General features: G+C 37.3%; 4 protein-coding genes across 8 annotated transcripts; 3 read left to right on the top strand and 1 right to left on the bottom strand.

Moving 5' to 3' along the window:
- Positions 1-289: 289 nt before the first annotated feature.
- PP2-A6 (phloem protein 2-A6) lies at positions 290-2,263 on the top strand. Its single transcript, NM_123876.2, has 3 exons — positions 290-892; positions 979-1,290; positions 1,659-2,263. The coding sequence occupies exons 1-3, from the start codon at positions 411-413 to the stop codon at positions 2,041-2,043; spliced, it is 1,179 nt and encodes a 392-aa protein (NP_199321.1). The 5' UTR covers positions 290-410; the 3' UTR covers positions 2,044-2,263.
- A 1,831-nt stretch (positions 2,264-4,094) lies between these two features.
- On the top strand, positions 4,095-5,988 carry PP2-A8 (phloem protein 2-A8). Its single transcript, NM_123875.3, has 3 exons — positions 4,095-4,734; positions 4,938-5,135; positions 5,332-5,988. The coding sequence occupies exons 1-3, from the start codon at positions 4,256-4,258 to the stop codon at positions 5,717-5,719; spliced, it is 1,065 nt and encodes a 354-aa protein (NP_199320.1). The 5' UTR covers positions 4,095-4,255; the 3' UTR covers positions 5,720-5,988.
- Positions 5,989-6,536: 548 nt separating this feature from the next.
- Positions 6,537-11,580, bottom strand: AT5G45060 (Disease resistance protein (TIR-NBS-LRR class) family; the record flags this gene model as incomplete). 2 transcript variants are annotated; one of them, NM_001344584.1, is made up of 6 exons in its annotated part: positions 6,537-7,067; positions 7,187-8,264; positions 8,371-9,183; positions 9,276-9,590; positions 9,691-10,876; positions 11,111-11,580. In NM_001344584.1, 5 exons carry the CDS (start codon positions 11,578-11,580, stop codon positions 7,551-7,553), a joined length of 3,498 nt encoding a protein of 1,165 aa, NP_001330960.1. In that variant the 3' UTR covers positions 6,537-7,067; positions 7,187-7,550. The 2 variants fall into 2 exon arrangements, with proteins under 2 accessions (NP_001330960.1, NP_199319.1); NM_123874.3 differs by having other exon boundaries at positions 6,647-8,264.
- A 64-nt stretch (positions 11,581-11,644) lies between these two features.
- On the top strand, positions 11,645-16,724 carry TTR1 (Disease resistance protein (TIR-NBS-LRR class); the record flags this gene model as incomplete). Of its 4 annotated transcripts, NM_123873.3 has the most annotated exons (8): positions 11,813-12,162; positions 12,422-13,538; positions 13,622-13,921; positions 14,009-14,249; positions 14,334-14,842; positions 14,922-15,805; positions 15,896-16,009; positions 16,083-16,724. In NM_123873.3, the coding sequence occupies 8 exons, from the start codon at positions 11,813-11,815 to the stop codon at positions 16,600-16,602; spliced, it is 4,035 nt and encodes a 1,344-aa protein (NP_199318.2). In that variant the 3' UTR covers positions 16,603-16,724. The 4 variants fall into 4 exon arrangements, with proteins under 4 accessions (NP_851133.1, NP_199318.2, NP_001332492.1 ...); NM_180802.2 differs by having other exon boundaries at positions 11,645-12,162; positions 14,009-14,842; positions 16,083-16,704; NM_001344582.1 differs by having other exon boundaries at positions 14,009-14,842; positions 15,896-16,724.
- Between the last annotated feature and the right edge of the window lies 1 nt (position 16,725).

The following is a 16,725-nucleotide window of genomic DNA, read 5'->3' as shown; positions in this document are numbered from 1 at the left end:
TACGACTATACAACGATCATTGTTTACTGATTGTGTTATTGTCGTAATATAGTCGTCGATCAACGACTAATTCACGACTATCTCATTCAGCGACAATGTAATAATGACTAACGTCGTTAGTCGCTGATTAGTCGTATTATCATTTTTTACGACTACTATGCGACTGTCGTGTAAGTCGTTTATCACCTGTTTTCTTGTAGTGATATAAAGTCAATGGACCAATTTCAAATTTTCAAGATAAACTCTAATCTGTTATAATTAACTACATGTTGCCAAATTACATACATATTAAAAGTATATCAAGCATATAAGATTGTTGGATTAGTTTATCGTCCAAAGCATCTTGACAAAACAGAAGCTCAAACAATTATCAACAAAAACTCTCTTCTTATTTCTCAAAAAAAGCTCTCATGGCTTCTTCTTCCTCGGTTGTGAAACCCACCCCAACGGGGCCTCAGGTGTTCATATGCTTCCGGGGAGCAGATGTCCGCAAACACTTCATAAGCTTTCTTGTCCCTGCCTTGAGAGAAGCGAACATAAACGTCTTCATAGATGAGAACGAGTTTTTGGGCTCAGAAATGGCTAACCTATTGACGAGGATTGAAGAGTCTGAGCTCGCGCTAGTGATATTTTCCGTGGATTTCACAAGATCGCATAGGTGCTTGAATGAGCTGGCCAAGATCAAGGAACGCAAGGATCAAGGCCGTCTCATAGTGATTCCCATCTTCTACAAAGTTAAACCTTCCGCTGTAAAATTTCTTGAAGGAAAATTTGGCGATAATTTCAGGGCTCTGGAACGCAATAATCGACACATGCTACCAATAACTCAGAAATGGAAGGAAGCATTAGAGTCTATCCCGGGATCAATAGGCATGCCCTTGGCTGAACAAAGGTTATTTTTATGTTCTTTTGGCCTAAAGATATATATACATAATAAACAGTTTGTTTTTGATATCTCTTACTTGTATGGTATGGCAGTGAGAGGACCGATAATGACTTCATAAACTCAATGGTCATCAAGATTCAACAATTACTGGAGAATATGGCTGTGAGAAGAAACAATGAAATAGAAGCGCAACGTAAATTAGTTTCCATCGTCCCTCCAAAGAAACCGAAAGGAGAAGCGAATCCTCAAGGAGGTTCCATGGTCCCTGCAAGGAAGCCAGAAAGAGAAGCGAGTCAGGAAGGAAGTTCCGTGGTCCCTTCCATGGTCCCTGCAAGGGATTTAGACATCACACATTCTGAGAAACCTCAAAAATGGACTTGGAGTACCATCAACGAGGCACCAAAGTAATATTTTATCTCTTTTATCATTATTTTTTGAGGTCAAAAGTACTTTTCCTTTCAAAAAATATTTTTTAATGGATTCTAGAAATAACATATATGTCATTTTCTCATTTGAAATAAAAATAAATAAGAGTTTATGAAACCTAGCTAGAAATCGATATTTAGGTCCACTTTTTTAAAAAAATTGTTTTGTGTAATTTACAGAATTAGTTTTGGGTTCCCTCATCTTTTTAGTAATTACAACAATTTATCAAGTTATTTTGGTCAAATTTCGTGAAACTAGTTACGATATTTTATTCTTTGTAAAGATGTTTATTTGTTATCTGGTCCTTTCTATTTCTCATCTATGTTTGATTTAATTATGTTTGCAGCTCTGCGGAAATTGAAATTGCGACGTTGAATAAAGTTTACTGGCTTAAAATAGTGGGAACAATAACTACGGAGAATCTAACACCAGGAGCTAAGTACGAGGCTGTATTCGTAGTCAAATTAGAAAATAATGCTAGTGGATGGGAGCAACCAGTGAATCTAAAGCTGAAGGTGGTACAACACGATGGGGACGACGATCGGGTGGATCGAACAGAGAACTTGAACGATTACATAGGCCAGAACTGGGTGGATATTTTGGCCGGAGTTTTCGTGGTTCCGCCAAAAACTACTCCCGCAACGATCATTTTCACCATGTATCAGTACGAAGACAAGTATAAGAAAAAGGGACTCGTCGTCAAAGGTGTTGCAATACGTCCCACGAACTAAAGCGTACAAACGAAGGATATATGATTATTCCTATTGTTTAATATATGTATTTTTAAAAAAATGAATCGCTAGTCTGTTTAAAATAAAAATAAAAATAGATGCTCTGTTTGGTTATTAAAGTGAATTGTTTTTCCTTTTTCTTTTTGGGTACTGTTGTTTGAAATTATGATAAAATTTTATAATTTTTCTACTTGATAATAATGATGCTCCCAATCTTTCAAGTAAAGTTTACATAGACACATCATTTTTTGCTCTTATTATACTGGTGATATATATATACACATATCTTCACATTAAATTTAACAAAATTAAATTTGTATTAAATAACGTGATACTTTAGGTTTCACATAAAATTTTGTGTGGTTTAGGTTAAAACTAGGTTGTTTAGCCGCGATACTTGATACTTGCGGCTTGTTGCATACTATATTATATGTGTATATGATTATTTATAGAATGAAAAGTGATGGAAGTTACATTTTATAAATAATTAAAGTATAGGAGTTAGAATTCTAATTTGTTTGAATGACAATGGGTAAATAAGAATATAATTAATACACAATTAGTATGATGGTTACAATTTAGTTTTCAATAATGGATTAATATATATGAATAAATGTGTTGTATTGTGGGTTAATTAGTGATAAATATTAGTATTTTATTTTTATTTTTTAAAAATGAATTGCCAAGTTGACCAATTAGGATATATATATATATATATATATATGATTACTATGATATTCAAATTTACAATATTATTTGTTTATATAAAATCACACATAAAATATTTAATGGTTAAAAAATCATGTATATGAAAGTTGGCCAACTCATATACATGTTTTGTTGATTTACATGCTTTGTTGTTACTGATCAATTCCTCTGAACGAATATTGCTGGGACGATCCACATTGACTGATCAATATAAATTGTTAACCCCTTTTTCTTATGACATCCATTCTCTTTATCCCTTTTTGTTTCAGAGATTTAGCTAGCAGCCGAGGGTGAACGCAAAACCTACGTTAGATTTTAGTGTCTTTAGAAATGTACAATTGTCCTTTGTTTTATAAAGGTTTGCAATGGCTAACCAGCCTTGTTTTCGCAATTCACAGTTTTAGGAAATAATAGTACTTTCACCTAAAACCGTCTCATAATAATACGACTATGGATTGTCCGTGAAAATAAACCATCCGATGATCATAATTGTGAGAGTTGTGATCACTGGAATGACCTTTCACATGATGAATTGAACGACGGGTTTGTTTTAAAATGTCTTTAAGATGCATAGTGAAAATGTCACTGTATAATATAGTTTTATTTTAATAATTTGGTTCTTAAAAATTTGCTTTTTAATATGTTATATGTATACTCTACTGAAGTCTAATCGATTAAATAATCAGAACATAAAATTTCCATAGACGATGACATCTTTTAATGATGTAGTTTATGCAATGACATACTACACTACTTGATTATGGTCTGACCGCGTTCGAGAGCTCAGTTTCAATGACGTATTAAGGTGTGATTCACACCGTGTGAAGAAGTCCAATTATTTTATTTTAATATGGTTCGCGTTTGCAGTTGCAGTTTTTTATCTGACACTTGAGATTTTAATAATTTGGTTCTTAAAAATTTGCTTTTTAATTTGGTTATTTGATTTTATTAAAGGAACCTATAGAAAGACTTTATGAACTAGGCAAGTCCTGTTGACTTGGATTATAATTTGAGGAAGGACTTTGGCGGACGACTCATGCAAACCAATCAAAGATGCACACCTTGGTAGTGAATTTGGTTTTGTTGATCGTTGACAAAAACTAAATTACTTTAGTTTATACATGTTGATCGACGTCTTAACTAAAACTCTTATTTGATGTATCTGTAAGTGTTAACCAACTTCCATACGTTACTAGTTTTTTAATAAATAAAAACTACATACGTTACACAATTAGTTATTTAGAAAATACTCGGTCTTGACCGGAGGATTTCGATATGATTAAAAGACTAATTCAAATAAAAACTACATAGTTTTGTGATCTATATCATTAAGTAATTAACAAATTACATGTTGAAAAGTTAGATGTTACATTATTTCATGCATTTAAATCTATATAAGGACGTGTGATTAGCTTTAACATTCAAATCATCTTGAGAAAACACTAAAGGTCAAAGAACAATCAATAAAAACAAAATCTCTTACCTCAAAAGAAAAAGCTCTCTTATGGCTGCTTCTTCTTCTGTGAGACCCACCCCAACGGGACCTCAAGTGTTCATCAACTTCCGAGGAAAAGATCTGCGTAACGGCTTCCTAAGCTTTCTTGAGCCTGCCATGAGAGAAGCGAACATAAACGTTTTCATAGACAAGGACGAAGTGGTGGGCACAGATCTGGTTAACCTTTTTGTGAGGATCCAAGAGTCAAGGGTTGCGGTGGTGATCTTTTCTAAGGACTACACAAGTTCGGAATGGTGCTTAGATGAGCTGGCCGAGATCAAGGACTGCATTAATCAAGGCGGTCTCAATGCGATTCCCATCTTCTACAAACTTGCACCTTCCTCCGTGTTAGAACTCAAAGGAGGTTTTGGCGATACTTTCAGGGTTCTAAAGGAGAAATATAAAAATGATCCTGAAAGAACTCAAAAATGGCAAGAAGCTTTAGAGTCTATTCCTAAACTAAAGGGCCTGAGATTGGCAGAAAAAAGGTTGATCTCTTATCTTTTGCTTCGTTATTCAAGAGTGAAAATCTATACTAACCTCTGTTCGTTACATAGATACATCTAGAATATTATGTTCTTGGTATGACCAAAGTATGTAGCTGTTTGGCCTGAGAGAATGTATACGTAGAACACGGAACCAAGTAATAGAAAAAAGTTTATTCACATGTCTCACTCGTATTGTTTGACAGTGATAGGAACGAAAGAGAGTTCATGAATGAAATGATTCTCGAGATTCAAAAAGCGCTGTGGCAAATCGCGATGAAGGGAAACCCAAAGGTAGAATCGAATTCAAAAGGAGGATTTCTGGTCCCTGCAAGGAGACTTACCATTGCTCACTCTGATAATCCTGAAAAATGGACCTGGAGTGCTATCTATGACAGACCACAGTAAGAATTTATTCACTGGAAAAAGATGCTTTTTTCTTTTTTTTTACTTCAACTGGGAGTACTATATTTTCAAAAATTATTTCATGAAAATTCAACACAAGATATATGATGTGTAATCATTTTACATATATATATATATATATTTTTTTTTAACATAATTTCTTGTAATAATGAAACTTTCATGTAATTTTTTCAGCAAAGCAGACATCGAAATTGCAACGATGATTAACACTCACGCCTTGATAAAAATAAGTGGAGATTTTCACACGAGAAAATTGATACCAGGGAAAAAGTACGAGGTGGTGTTTATTGTGAGCCTAGATGACACATCTTTGGGGTGGAAGAATGAAGTGACCCTGACGCTGAAGGTGGTTATGAGTGATGAAGCCGCTAATGTGAAAGCGAAGAAATTGTGTTTGGACGAATACATAGGAGAAAATTGGGTGGATATTCCTGTTGGAGACTTTGAGGCACCGCAAGAGAAAGAGGACGCAAAGATCTTTTTCTCGATGTATCAGCTTTTGAACACTGAGAGGAAGAGTGGTCTTGTTGTCAAAGGCTTTGCAATTCGTCCAGCGCAGTAAGGCACAAAACCAAAGCATATTGGATCTAATTTCTGTTAACTATATTTATATAACCTCTATTATGGTTTAAAGTTTGTAATTTTTTTTTTCCTGTAAGTCAGAGTCTGTACTTTCTTGTTTTCGTATTGTTATGTTTTTAAAATGGGTTTTTTTTATAAAAATAACCTTCTAACTCATTTATTTTTACAGTTTTATCCTCAATTTTCAATAAATGCAGATTTTTCCTGTAAAATCTAAAATTATAAGTATTATAACCTTTTTCCTATTTTCTGTTACCATAAATTTTGTAAAATATTAATATATAATATGTTAAATCGAAACTTTCGCGACAAACAGTTCAACTCTAACTTCAAAATTTTTAAAAAATAAATATATGCCGTAAAAACGTTCTTAAATCCAGTTTAGATCTAGCTTGTGACTCTTGCTTAATGTTTATTTTAGCCAATATCATAGCTATTAGCTAGCGTCTTTTGTTACCGGAGTGTTCAGTGGGTACATTGAAAAACAAAGTGACAAATTGTTGATGGAATAGGCTCCATGACGAATTGATAATTTTATATTTAAATTATTTTTTTCATGTATCTTGTTTCAATCTATAGCATAAATATTAACAAAAAAAAATGCTACTCAAAACAACTTTGTATAAACCCTACAATAAAACTACTAATCATCTTGCTTCTCTTAAAAAAAGAATATGTAATCAACCAATGACTATATTATATAACATTAGTTTTTTAAGTGTTAGAGATTGAAACACCAACAGATTGTTTATTTGATTAGTTTCAAACACAATTTAAGAAAAGTGTGACACTGATTTTCTGATTAATCTACGGAAAGACTTTTTGAATTGGGGAGGTCTTTAAACACTTTGTGTATACAAATAACTCTAAACCATCGTAAAATGATTGTATATTAAAATGGATATTTCCTCAATGCCTCTAAATTCAAAGCAGGGGAACAGAAACAGTTGTTACAGGGAAACAACAATGGTTTAACTGTAACAACAGTCAAGAACAGGTTCTCTAGTAATAGCATAAACCCCTTTGAACTCTTATATCTCTTTCTATTTCTATATATGGAAAGTTGCAAATCATCACATAATAGTCCAGAAATTGAAATAGAAAAGGAAAAAGGGAGGTTTGATTCATACGCAGAATCATTCTGTTAAACATAGAAAATAGTCAAGCAACAGAGGGATCAACATTACCTGGTACAACAGTCTCAAGGCTGAAAGGTGATAGTCAAGCTAGACTTCAGACGAAGATTGCAGGACTCGACAGAATAAGAGGGGTTAGAACATTCCTCGAAAAGATAACCATCTCAGATTCTTAATGTGAGAAAGAGAATTCTGGAAATTAAAATTTATTTATTCAACAGTAAAAAAGAGTCTTACAGAGAGCTGAAAAGACTAGAGCCATAGCCGAAATATAATCAAACAAGAATCTGAAAGTCTCTATAACAGATTACCTTTCTGCTCTGTAACTTGATACTTGTCAGGACGTCTCGTGAAGTGAACCACCGAACTCACAAGAAAATAAAGTGATGGTAAAAGAGAAGCTTTTGTATACCAAAATCACTCTGCCAAATCCTTTGGCTTGAAGATAACAGAGGCGATTTTGGTTGACACATTTAGCTTTGCACACAGAGCAAAAAGAACACCAATTGCTCCAGAAGGATTTGCTCCACCAAAGTATCCCTCTCTGATGATACACCACCATGAACCAAAATTTACCAGTACAGGATCATCTTAAATACTAGGTAGCGTGTTTTGTAAGAATCTGGTTCACCTGAACCATATTCATCCCACCTTGGAGATTTTTCAACCATTTGCTTAACCAGTGACTTTATCTTCTATTCTTGCATTTACACTTGGAACACAAGTTTGAGTGACAGTGGATATTATCATAATATCATCCCTTTTTGTCTTCCTCTTCTTTTTTGGTCGTCTATCATCACTTCTTCTTTTGTTTATATATCTCTCCTCCTCCATTATCCCGTGTTCTGGTTCTTGAAAGCTCACTTCAACAGGAACATCATACTTTGCCTCAAGAGAACTGTTTTTGTTTTTGTCATTTTCATACACCAAACTCAATCCACACTTCAAAACCTTGAATACTCCAATACCACTTGTATCACTTGTCACCGTAAACTCAAGGGAGGCTTCACTAAAATTGCATTTATCAGAGTTCTTCTCTTCGAGACACCTTATTGAATGTGGGCTACTAATGTAGGCTATGAAAACATGATCCGACTCAATCCTGTCTTTCTTGTTTCCCTCTCTAGTCCAAATTCCTACCGGGCAAGTAAAGGGGACCCAAGACTTGTCTTCAGCTTTTATTTTAAAGGTGCATGTCACCGAGAAGCAGCTGAGTTGATCTTGGCTGTCAGGAAATGAGACTACAGCACATAGAGCTATTCCAGAAAGCCTCTTGTCATGCCAATGTGGGAGGAGTTTTCTTTGCAACAGAGATCCAACCGCTTCATGACCAAACCACGAAGGCACCTCACATCCAGGAAAGCAAGTGCTGAACAAAGCCTCTGAACCCTGACAAATTATAAAGAAAATCATTTTTGTGGAGTTTCCTGAAATATAAGAATCAGAGACAGGTTCAGAGAGCGACAGGAGATAGAGTTAGAATATTGAGAGAAACCTCATTGTAGTGTTTACGTGCATCTGACAGCAACTGACATTTTCTTTGAGCATACGATGTGATTTCCTCCTTTGCAGCTTGCTCCAGGTTACCACAGTTGGTGAAATTGAAAGTGTAATGGTTCTGCACGGTTGACATGATACGGGCCAGTGGTTTTGCAACATTCTTCAGTGAGCTACAGCCATGTGCATCTAAGTACTGGAGAGTTGGTGGCAACTCTGGAACATATGTAAGCTTCGTACAATACTTCAAATCCAGCCGTGTTAACTGAGAAACTTGATTGATGCCAGCTGGAAGGTAGATGAGATGATCATTTCTGCTTAAGCATAAATACTGTACTGAGGGTAACTGCGGCATCGTTTTGATGGATGTCCCATCTAGAAGTAAAATTTTTAAAGAGCTCTTGTTGATTTCTGGAAATTCCTTGAGCTTTGAACAACCTGAAAGTACAAGTTTTTGAAGAGTTTTCAGCTCACTAACACAGGTAGGGATAGTCTCCAGCACTTTGCAGTCCTTCATATTCAATAAGACAAGTCTTTTGAGGTTCCCCACGTTGTCAGGAAGTTGACTTATCGATGTCCCGTCCAAGTATAAAGCTTTTAAATTTTCTGGAATCAATGGAAATTCCTTGAAGTTTGAGCAGTTGCTGAGGGTGAGAGTTTTCAAAGACGTCAAATTCACATCTCGAAGAGATTCAAGACTTGTGCACCCTTCAAGGTTCAGTCTTTGAAGATTTTGAGCCTTTGATAATCCTGACAAGCTGCACAACTTACTTGAGTGATTGAGATCGACCCATTTTAAGACTGGTGTATCCTGAACAGTATTTTTTTTAGCAACTAGTTAGAAAAGCTACACAGGTTCATTTAACGCAAAAAGGCAACAAAACATTTTATAAAGAGACACACCTTAACACCATCCCAAAGTCGTTCAATCTCACTGTATGGCAGCTTAAGGTCGACGAGATTAATCGGGTCAAAATCGTTTGGAAGTTCCTCTAATGGGAATTTCAGCCAGTGAAGGCATCGAACCTCTTTCAATGGTAGCTCAAGTCCATCAGGCATGTTTATCTTATTATTGGTTAGACATTCGTGAGGGCAATGTGAATTGTATAACTTGAGATACCGGAGATTGCGCATATTCTTGAAGTGTTCACGGTCTAAGCTTGTTTCAACCTTCACTTCAGACAAATCTAGGAAAATACCTCTAACATTTGCAGCTCCCTGTTAATAATATATAACAACAATAACAGAACAATATTAGCGAAGAGAAAAACAATGTGAGCTTTGATCAATAAAAATATAGAGGAACTTCTACTTTCACCATTGTTTTCTGCTGTACATTAATTATGTCTTGACGGACCCATAACCTTCGTTGTTTGCTACCACCTTGAGTGGATGCTTTAAGATCAAGTTCCCTAGAAAATCTATACAGTAGATCATGCATCTCCACACGGCCGTCACATGTATCAATCAAGAACTTATTCTTGAGAGCTTTTATTGCTTCAGCAGATCCAGGGTCAGACGAAACCAGTAAACTTTCTACATAATCCACATCCTGTGATCTGAAACAAGCTATGTCGAGAAATGCATCTTTCTGCGCCAAACTCAATTCATCATAACTTACTTGCACGACTTCTCCAATATAAGTGGTGGGACTTTGAGCAAGTATTATCAGTTTTGTTTCCCAATGCTTCATATTTTTCTCATAAAGCTCTCTACCCAATATTTTGAGAGCTAGTGGATGGCCTCTAGCATAATGCACAAACTCATCAGAAAGCTTCATGAAATCCACCTTTGGAGGAGTGGCTTGATCATAATGAAAGGCGTGATAGCGAAAAAGTTGTAAGCCGTCTCTGTGGTTTAATTGCCGAACCACATAAGTGTCATGAACGAGACCCTTCAATGAGGAGATATCGTTCGTTGCAATGATGATCCTGCTGCCATCTTTGATCCACTCATGTTTACTGTGAAGATCATATTTCCCAAGAAGAGCATATATTTGTTCCCTTCTACTAACATCATCAAGGACGACGAGAACTTTGCGTTCACGCAGTAGACCCTTATGAGTTTTGTATGGTTCTTCAATACTATCTAGTTGAGGATTATTCAACTCCGGTAGTAGCTTCTCTAAAAGCAAAGTAGGCAAGCACTCTAACCTGAAGTTATTTGACTTCCCACGGATTTGATCGATCAACGCATACCTCGAAAACTTGCCCTGCCAGGTCTTATAGAGCTCTTTCACCAGTGTGGTTTTGCCAATTCCAGGCATCCCAACAACTCCAATGACACGAGTTCCCTTGTATTTAACAAGATCCAACTTCTCTTCCAACTCCTTCAACCGTTGTTTGATTCCAAAAGTCTTATCCTTTTCACCTCCTACCGAACTTAGAGTGTCAATACTTTGTGATGGATCCACAGAGACCACCTTTTGGCTTCCCTCCAATGAAACTTTCTTCAACACTTTCTTAACCTCCTTAACGATTTCGTTGAGTATTTCACTCTCAGGACTACAATACAAATGAGAAAAATAAGATCAACATGACTTTCCTAGATTCCCATGAAAGGTTCCTAAACTTATCTAGCAACTCTAATACTAAAGGGTCAAGCTTTTGGTTAATTCACTCAAATGAGGAAAATAAGATCATGACCATGAAAGGTTCCTAAACTTATCTAACAATTGTAATCACTAAAGGTTCAAGCTTTTGGGTTAATACTCAAACCAATAGAGCAAAAGCAGCTACCTTTTATCGTGAACAGTGATACCAATTAAGCCAGGAATCCACTTCAAAGCTTGTTTCCACTCTTTCTTCTTAATCACATCACGTTCCTCAAGATCTCTAAAAGCATCACCGAACTGCCCTCTAACACCTCTAACAGTGGATGGATCTACCTTGTAGAAGATAGGAATAGCAACAAGTTTACCTTTCTCCACACAATCTTTTATCATCGCTAGCTCTCTCAAGCACCATGTTGATTCAGTGTACTTCCCGGAGAAGATAGCTAGAGCGATTTTGGAGTCATGTATCTTGGTTAAAAGTGTTTCTAAAGGTTCGCCTTTGTCTGCGTAGTTGTCGATGAAGACTTTTATGTTATCGTTTTCTAAAGCTTCTACTAGATGGCTTACGAATCCGAGTCGTAAATCTTCTCCACGGAAATTGATGAATACTTGATGTTGTGGTGGGAGACCGGTGGAGGAAGAGGAGGCCGCCATGGGAGACAAGGCAGACAATTTGCAAGTTGAATCATCTAATAAGTTTACTTTTCCAACTGTTGACGTTTTTAGCTAGGAATTGAGTGGTTCTCCTTCTCCCTCAACAACTGTTTGAGAATGGTTGACTTGAGAATGGAGTGCGACTACCATTGGCCAACTTCAGTGCTTAGGGACCACAATCGTTTTAGAGAGTTGGTTTCGGGTGCGACCCAGACGCACAGTTTCTAAAATAATGACCGAGAGTGAGCAAATCGTCTACATCAGCTGCATAGAGGAGGTACGATACTCCTTCGTCAGCCACCTCTCCAAAGCTCTCCAGCGAAAAGGTGTAAACGATGTCTTCATCGATAGCGATGATTCGCTTTCCAACGAGTCTCAATCAATGGTCGAGAGAGCTAGGGTTTCTGTTATGATTTTACCAGGAAACCGTACGGTATCTCTTGACAAGCTCGTGAAGGTTCTCGATTGCCAGAAGAACAAAGATCAAGTGGTGGTTCCGGTGTTGTACGGTGTCAGATCATCAGAGACCGAATGGCTTAGCGCGCTGGATTCGAAAGGATTCTCATCAGTACACCATTCCAGGTATTCATAAACTATCTTCTTCTGTGAAGCTATTCACAGTTATATATGAATCGCAGAGCAAGTGTCTTTCACTACCTTGTTTGTGTTGATCAGTGAATTCTTCCATTGAAGTTCATGTGTAGTCATGTTAATACCTAACAGAGTTAAAACTGAGATCATAAGCTCTAAATCTTAAAAAGTGCATTACAATTTCAGTTTCAAGTTTATGTGTAGTGTTTCTATGAAGTGCATTTCTTTTTCTTGAACAAATATGACGCAGGAAAGAATGTAGTGACTCCCAGCTTGTAAAAGAGACTGTTAGAGATGTGTATGAGAAGCTCTTTTATATGGAACGAATTGGAATATATTCGAAGCTGCTGGAGATTGAGAAAATGATTAACAAGCAACCGTTGGACATCCGTTGTGTTGGAATTTGGGGTATGCCTGGCATAGGCAAGACTACACTTGCTAAAGCAGTCTTTGACCAAATGTCTGGTGAGTTTGATGCTCATTGCTTTATTGAAGACTACACCAAAGCTATTCAAGAGAAGGGTGTTTATTGTTTGCTGGAGGAACAGTTTTTGAAAGAAAATGCTGGTGCTAGTGGTACCGTTACGAAATTGAGCTTGCTTAGGGATAGATTAAACAATAAGAGGGTTCTTGTTGTTCTTGATGATGTCCGCAGTCCTCTGGTTGTGGAGTCTTTTCTTGGAGGGTTTGACTGGTTTGGTCCCAAAAGTCTAATCATCATAACCTCCAAAGATAAATCGGTGTTTCGCCTTTGTCGAGTCAATCAAATATACGAGGTTCAGGGTTTAAATGAGAAAGAGGCTCTTCAACTCTTCTCTTTGTGTGCGTCTATAGACGATATGGCAGAGCAGAATCTCCACGAGGTGTCAATGAAAGTTATTAAATATGCTAATGGCCATCCATTAGCTCTCAATCTCTATGGCAGAGAACTGATGGGGAAGAAAAGACCACCAGAAATGGAGATAGCATTCCTCAAACTCAAGGAATGTCCTCCAGCTATTTTTGTTGATGCAATCAAGAGCTCGTATGACACACTCAATGACAGGGAAAAAAACATTTTTTTGGACATAGCTTGTTTCTTCCAGGGAGAAAATGTTGACTACGTGATGCAACTGCTTGAGGGTTGTGGTTTCTTTCCACATGTTGGAATTGATGTTCTTGTGGAGAAGAGTCTGGTGACTATTTCAGAAAACCGAGTGCGGATGCATAACTTGATCCAAGATGTTGGCCGACAAATAATAAATAGAGAAACAAGACAGACTAAGAGGCGCAGCAGACTGTGGGAACCTTGCAGCATCAAATATTTATTAGAAGATAAGGAACAAAACGAAAATGAAGAACAAAAAACAACTTTTGAACGTGCTCAGGTCTGTTATCATTTAATAGTTTTATATTGAACCTATTTTATGAGCCAACATCCTACTATAATCCACTTCCAATATTCTTTCAGGTCCCTGAAGAGATCGAAGGCATGTTTCTGGACACATCAAACTTAAGTTTTGATATTAAGCATGTTGCCTTTGATAATATGTTGAACCTTAGATTGTTCAAGATTTACAGTTCCAATCCTGAAGTCCATCATGTAAACAATTTCCTCAAAGGCTCTCTCAGTTCTCTTCCTAATGTGCTAAGACTCCTGCATTGGGAGAACTATCCTCTGCAGTTTCTGCCTCAAAATTTTGATCCTATACACCTTGTTGAAATCAACATGCCGTACAGCCAACTTAAGAAACTTTGGGGTGGAACCAAGGTAAGCAATCTCAAATATGCGTTTTTCGCCGTTATCTATACTCAAAGACAGATTTTGTAATTCTTTTTTTGACATTTTTTTTCGTAGGACCTGGAGATGTTGAAGACAATCAGGCTTTGTCATTCCCAACAACTAGTTGATATTGACGATCTTTTAAAAGCTCAAAATCTTGAGGTAGTTGATCTCCAAGGCTGTACAAGACTGCAGAGTTTCCCAGCCACCGGTCAATTGCTACATTTACGAGTTGTAAATCTCTCAGGTTGCACAGAGATCAAAAGTTTCCCAGAAATTCCCCCAAATATTGAGACACTGAATCTACAGGGGACTGGTATAATAGAATTACCACTTTCCATTGTTAAGCCAAACTACAGAGAGCTTTTGAATCTTCTAGCTGAAATCCCGGGTCTTTCAGGTGTCTCAAACCTTGAGCAAAGTGATCTCAAACCTTTAACAAGCCTGATGAAAATTAGCACATCTTACCAAAATCCTGGCAAGCTTAGTTGCTTGGAGCTGAATGATTGTTCTCGTTTGCGAAGTCTGCCAAACATGGTTAATTTAGAACTTCTCAAAGCCCTTGATCTTTCTGGTTGCTCAGAGCTCGAGACTATCCAGGGTTTCCCACGGAACCTGAAAGAGTTATATCTTGTTGGCACTGCAGTAAGACAAGTGCCACAACTTCCTCAAAGTCTAGAATTCTTTAATGCCCATGGTTGTGTCTCTCTCAAATCAATTCGTTTGGACTTCAAGAAGCTTCCTGTGCATTACACATTTAGTAATTGTTTCGATCTATCTCCACAAGTGGTCAACGATTTTTTAGTGCAGGCGATGGCTAATGTGATTGCAAAACACATACCAAGAGAGCGTCATGTCACAGGCTTTTCTCAAAAGACTGTGCAGCGTTCGAGTCGTGACAGTCAGCAGGTAATACTACATCCTGCTATGTACATCTAGCCCGGTCCTTCATATATCATATCTGACTTATCATGTATTATTGCAACAGGAACTCAACAAAACTTTGGCTTTCAGCTTCTGTGCGCCCTCACATGCGAATCAAAATTCCAAACTTGATCTGCAACCAGGATCTTCTTCAATGACACGACTAGATCCTTCTTGGAGGAACACACTTGTGGGCTTTGCTATGCTGGTGCAAGTCGCATTTTCCGAGGGTTACTGTGATGATACTGATTTTGGCATTAGTTGTGTTTGCAAATGGAAAAACAAGGAAGGCCACTCTCATAGGAGAGAAATAAATTTGCATTGTTGGGCTTTAGGGAAAGCTGTTGAAAGGGATCATACGTTTGTCTTCTTTGATGTCAACATGCGTCCAGATACCGATGAAGGAAATGACCCCGATATCTGGGCTGATTTAGTTGTTTTTGAGTTCTTTCCTGTCAATAAACAGAGAAAGCCTCTAAATGATAGTTGCACAGTGACAAGATGTGGAGTCCGTTTAATAACTGCTGTAAACTGCAATACAAGTATCGAGAATATATCACCAGTTTTGTCCTTGGATCCGATGGAGGTTTCTGGTAATGAAGATGAAGAAGTATTGAGAGTCAGATATGCTGGTTTACAGGAGATATATAAAGCTTTGTTTCTTTACATAGCGGGTTTGTTCAATGACGAGGATGTTGGTTTGGTAGCACCACTTATTGCTAACATTATTGACATGGACGTTAGTTATGGGCTCAAGGTCTTAGCCTATAGGTCTCTCATACGTGTATCTTCCAATGGGGAAATAGTGATGCACTATTTGCTACGACAAATGGGTAAAGAAATCCTCCATACAGAATCAAAGAAGACTGACAAATTAGTCGACAATATTCAGAGTTCCATGATCGCAACAAAGGAAATCGAGATCACTCGTTCAAAGAGTCGCCGAAAGTAGGTTGCTTAGTTTTTAGATTACTTTTTGTAGTATATCATACATTTTGTAGATTGTTTAAAATGAGTTTTTATTGACGGTGGATGCAGGAACAACAAGGAAAAGAGAGTGGTTTGCGTAGTGGATCGAGGCAGCCGGTCCAGTGACCTATGGGTTTGGCGAAAGTATGGTCAAAAACCCATCAAAAGTTCTCCTTATCCAAGGTACACTATATATATACACAAATCTTTGATGTTTACTTAAGGATTAATTAAGTCTTTGCTTTTTACTTCTCAGGAGTTACTATAGATGTGCCAGCTCGAAAGGTTGTTTTGCTAGGAAACAAGTCGAACGTAGCCGCACTGATCCAAATGTTTCAGTAATTACTTACATCTCTGAGCATAACCATCCATTCCCCACTCTACGCAATACTCTTGCCGGCTCCACTCGTTCCTCTTCCTCCAAATGCTCAGATGTAACTACTTCTGCCTCATCGACAGTCTCCCAAGACAAAGAAGGACCGGATAAATCCCATTTGCCTTCCTCCCCTGCTTCTCCTCCTTATGCGGCCATGGTGGTTAAGGAGGAGGACATGGAGCAATGGGACAATATGGAGTTCGATGTTGACGTTGAAGAAGATACTTTCATACCCGAATTATTTCCAGAGGATACCTTCGCTGATATGGACAAGCTTGAGGAAAATTCTCAGACTATGTTTCTCTCTCGCAGAAGCAGCGGAGGCAACATGGAAGCCCAAGGGAAGAACTCTAGTGATGATAGGGAGGTCAATTTACCTAGTAAAATTCTGAATAGATAGTTACTATTATGCAATGTTAATAATAATCTGTTTGATTTTTTAACATTTGTTCGGACATCCAAACCTGTGGGACACAATTTATTACTTTAAAGATAATATATCAAACAGAGAGTGCAATGGATA

The sequence above is a fragment of the Arabidopsis thaliana genome, chromosome 5, assembly GCF_000001735.4.
Source record: "Arabidopsis thaliana chromosome 5, partial sequence".
Lineage (NCBI taxonomy): Eukaryota > Viridiplantae > Streptophyta > Magnoliopsida > Brassicales > Brassicaceae > Arabidopsis > Arabidopsis thaliana.
The sequence above is the reverse complement of the archived record's forward strand: the minus strand, read 5'-3'. Positions and strand labels throughout refer to the sequence as shown.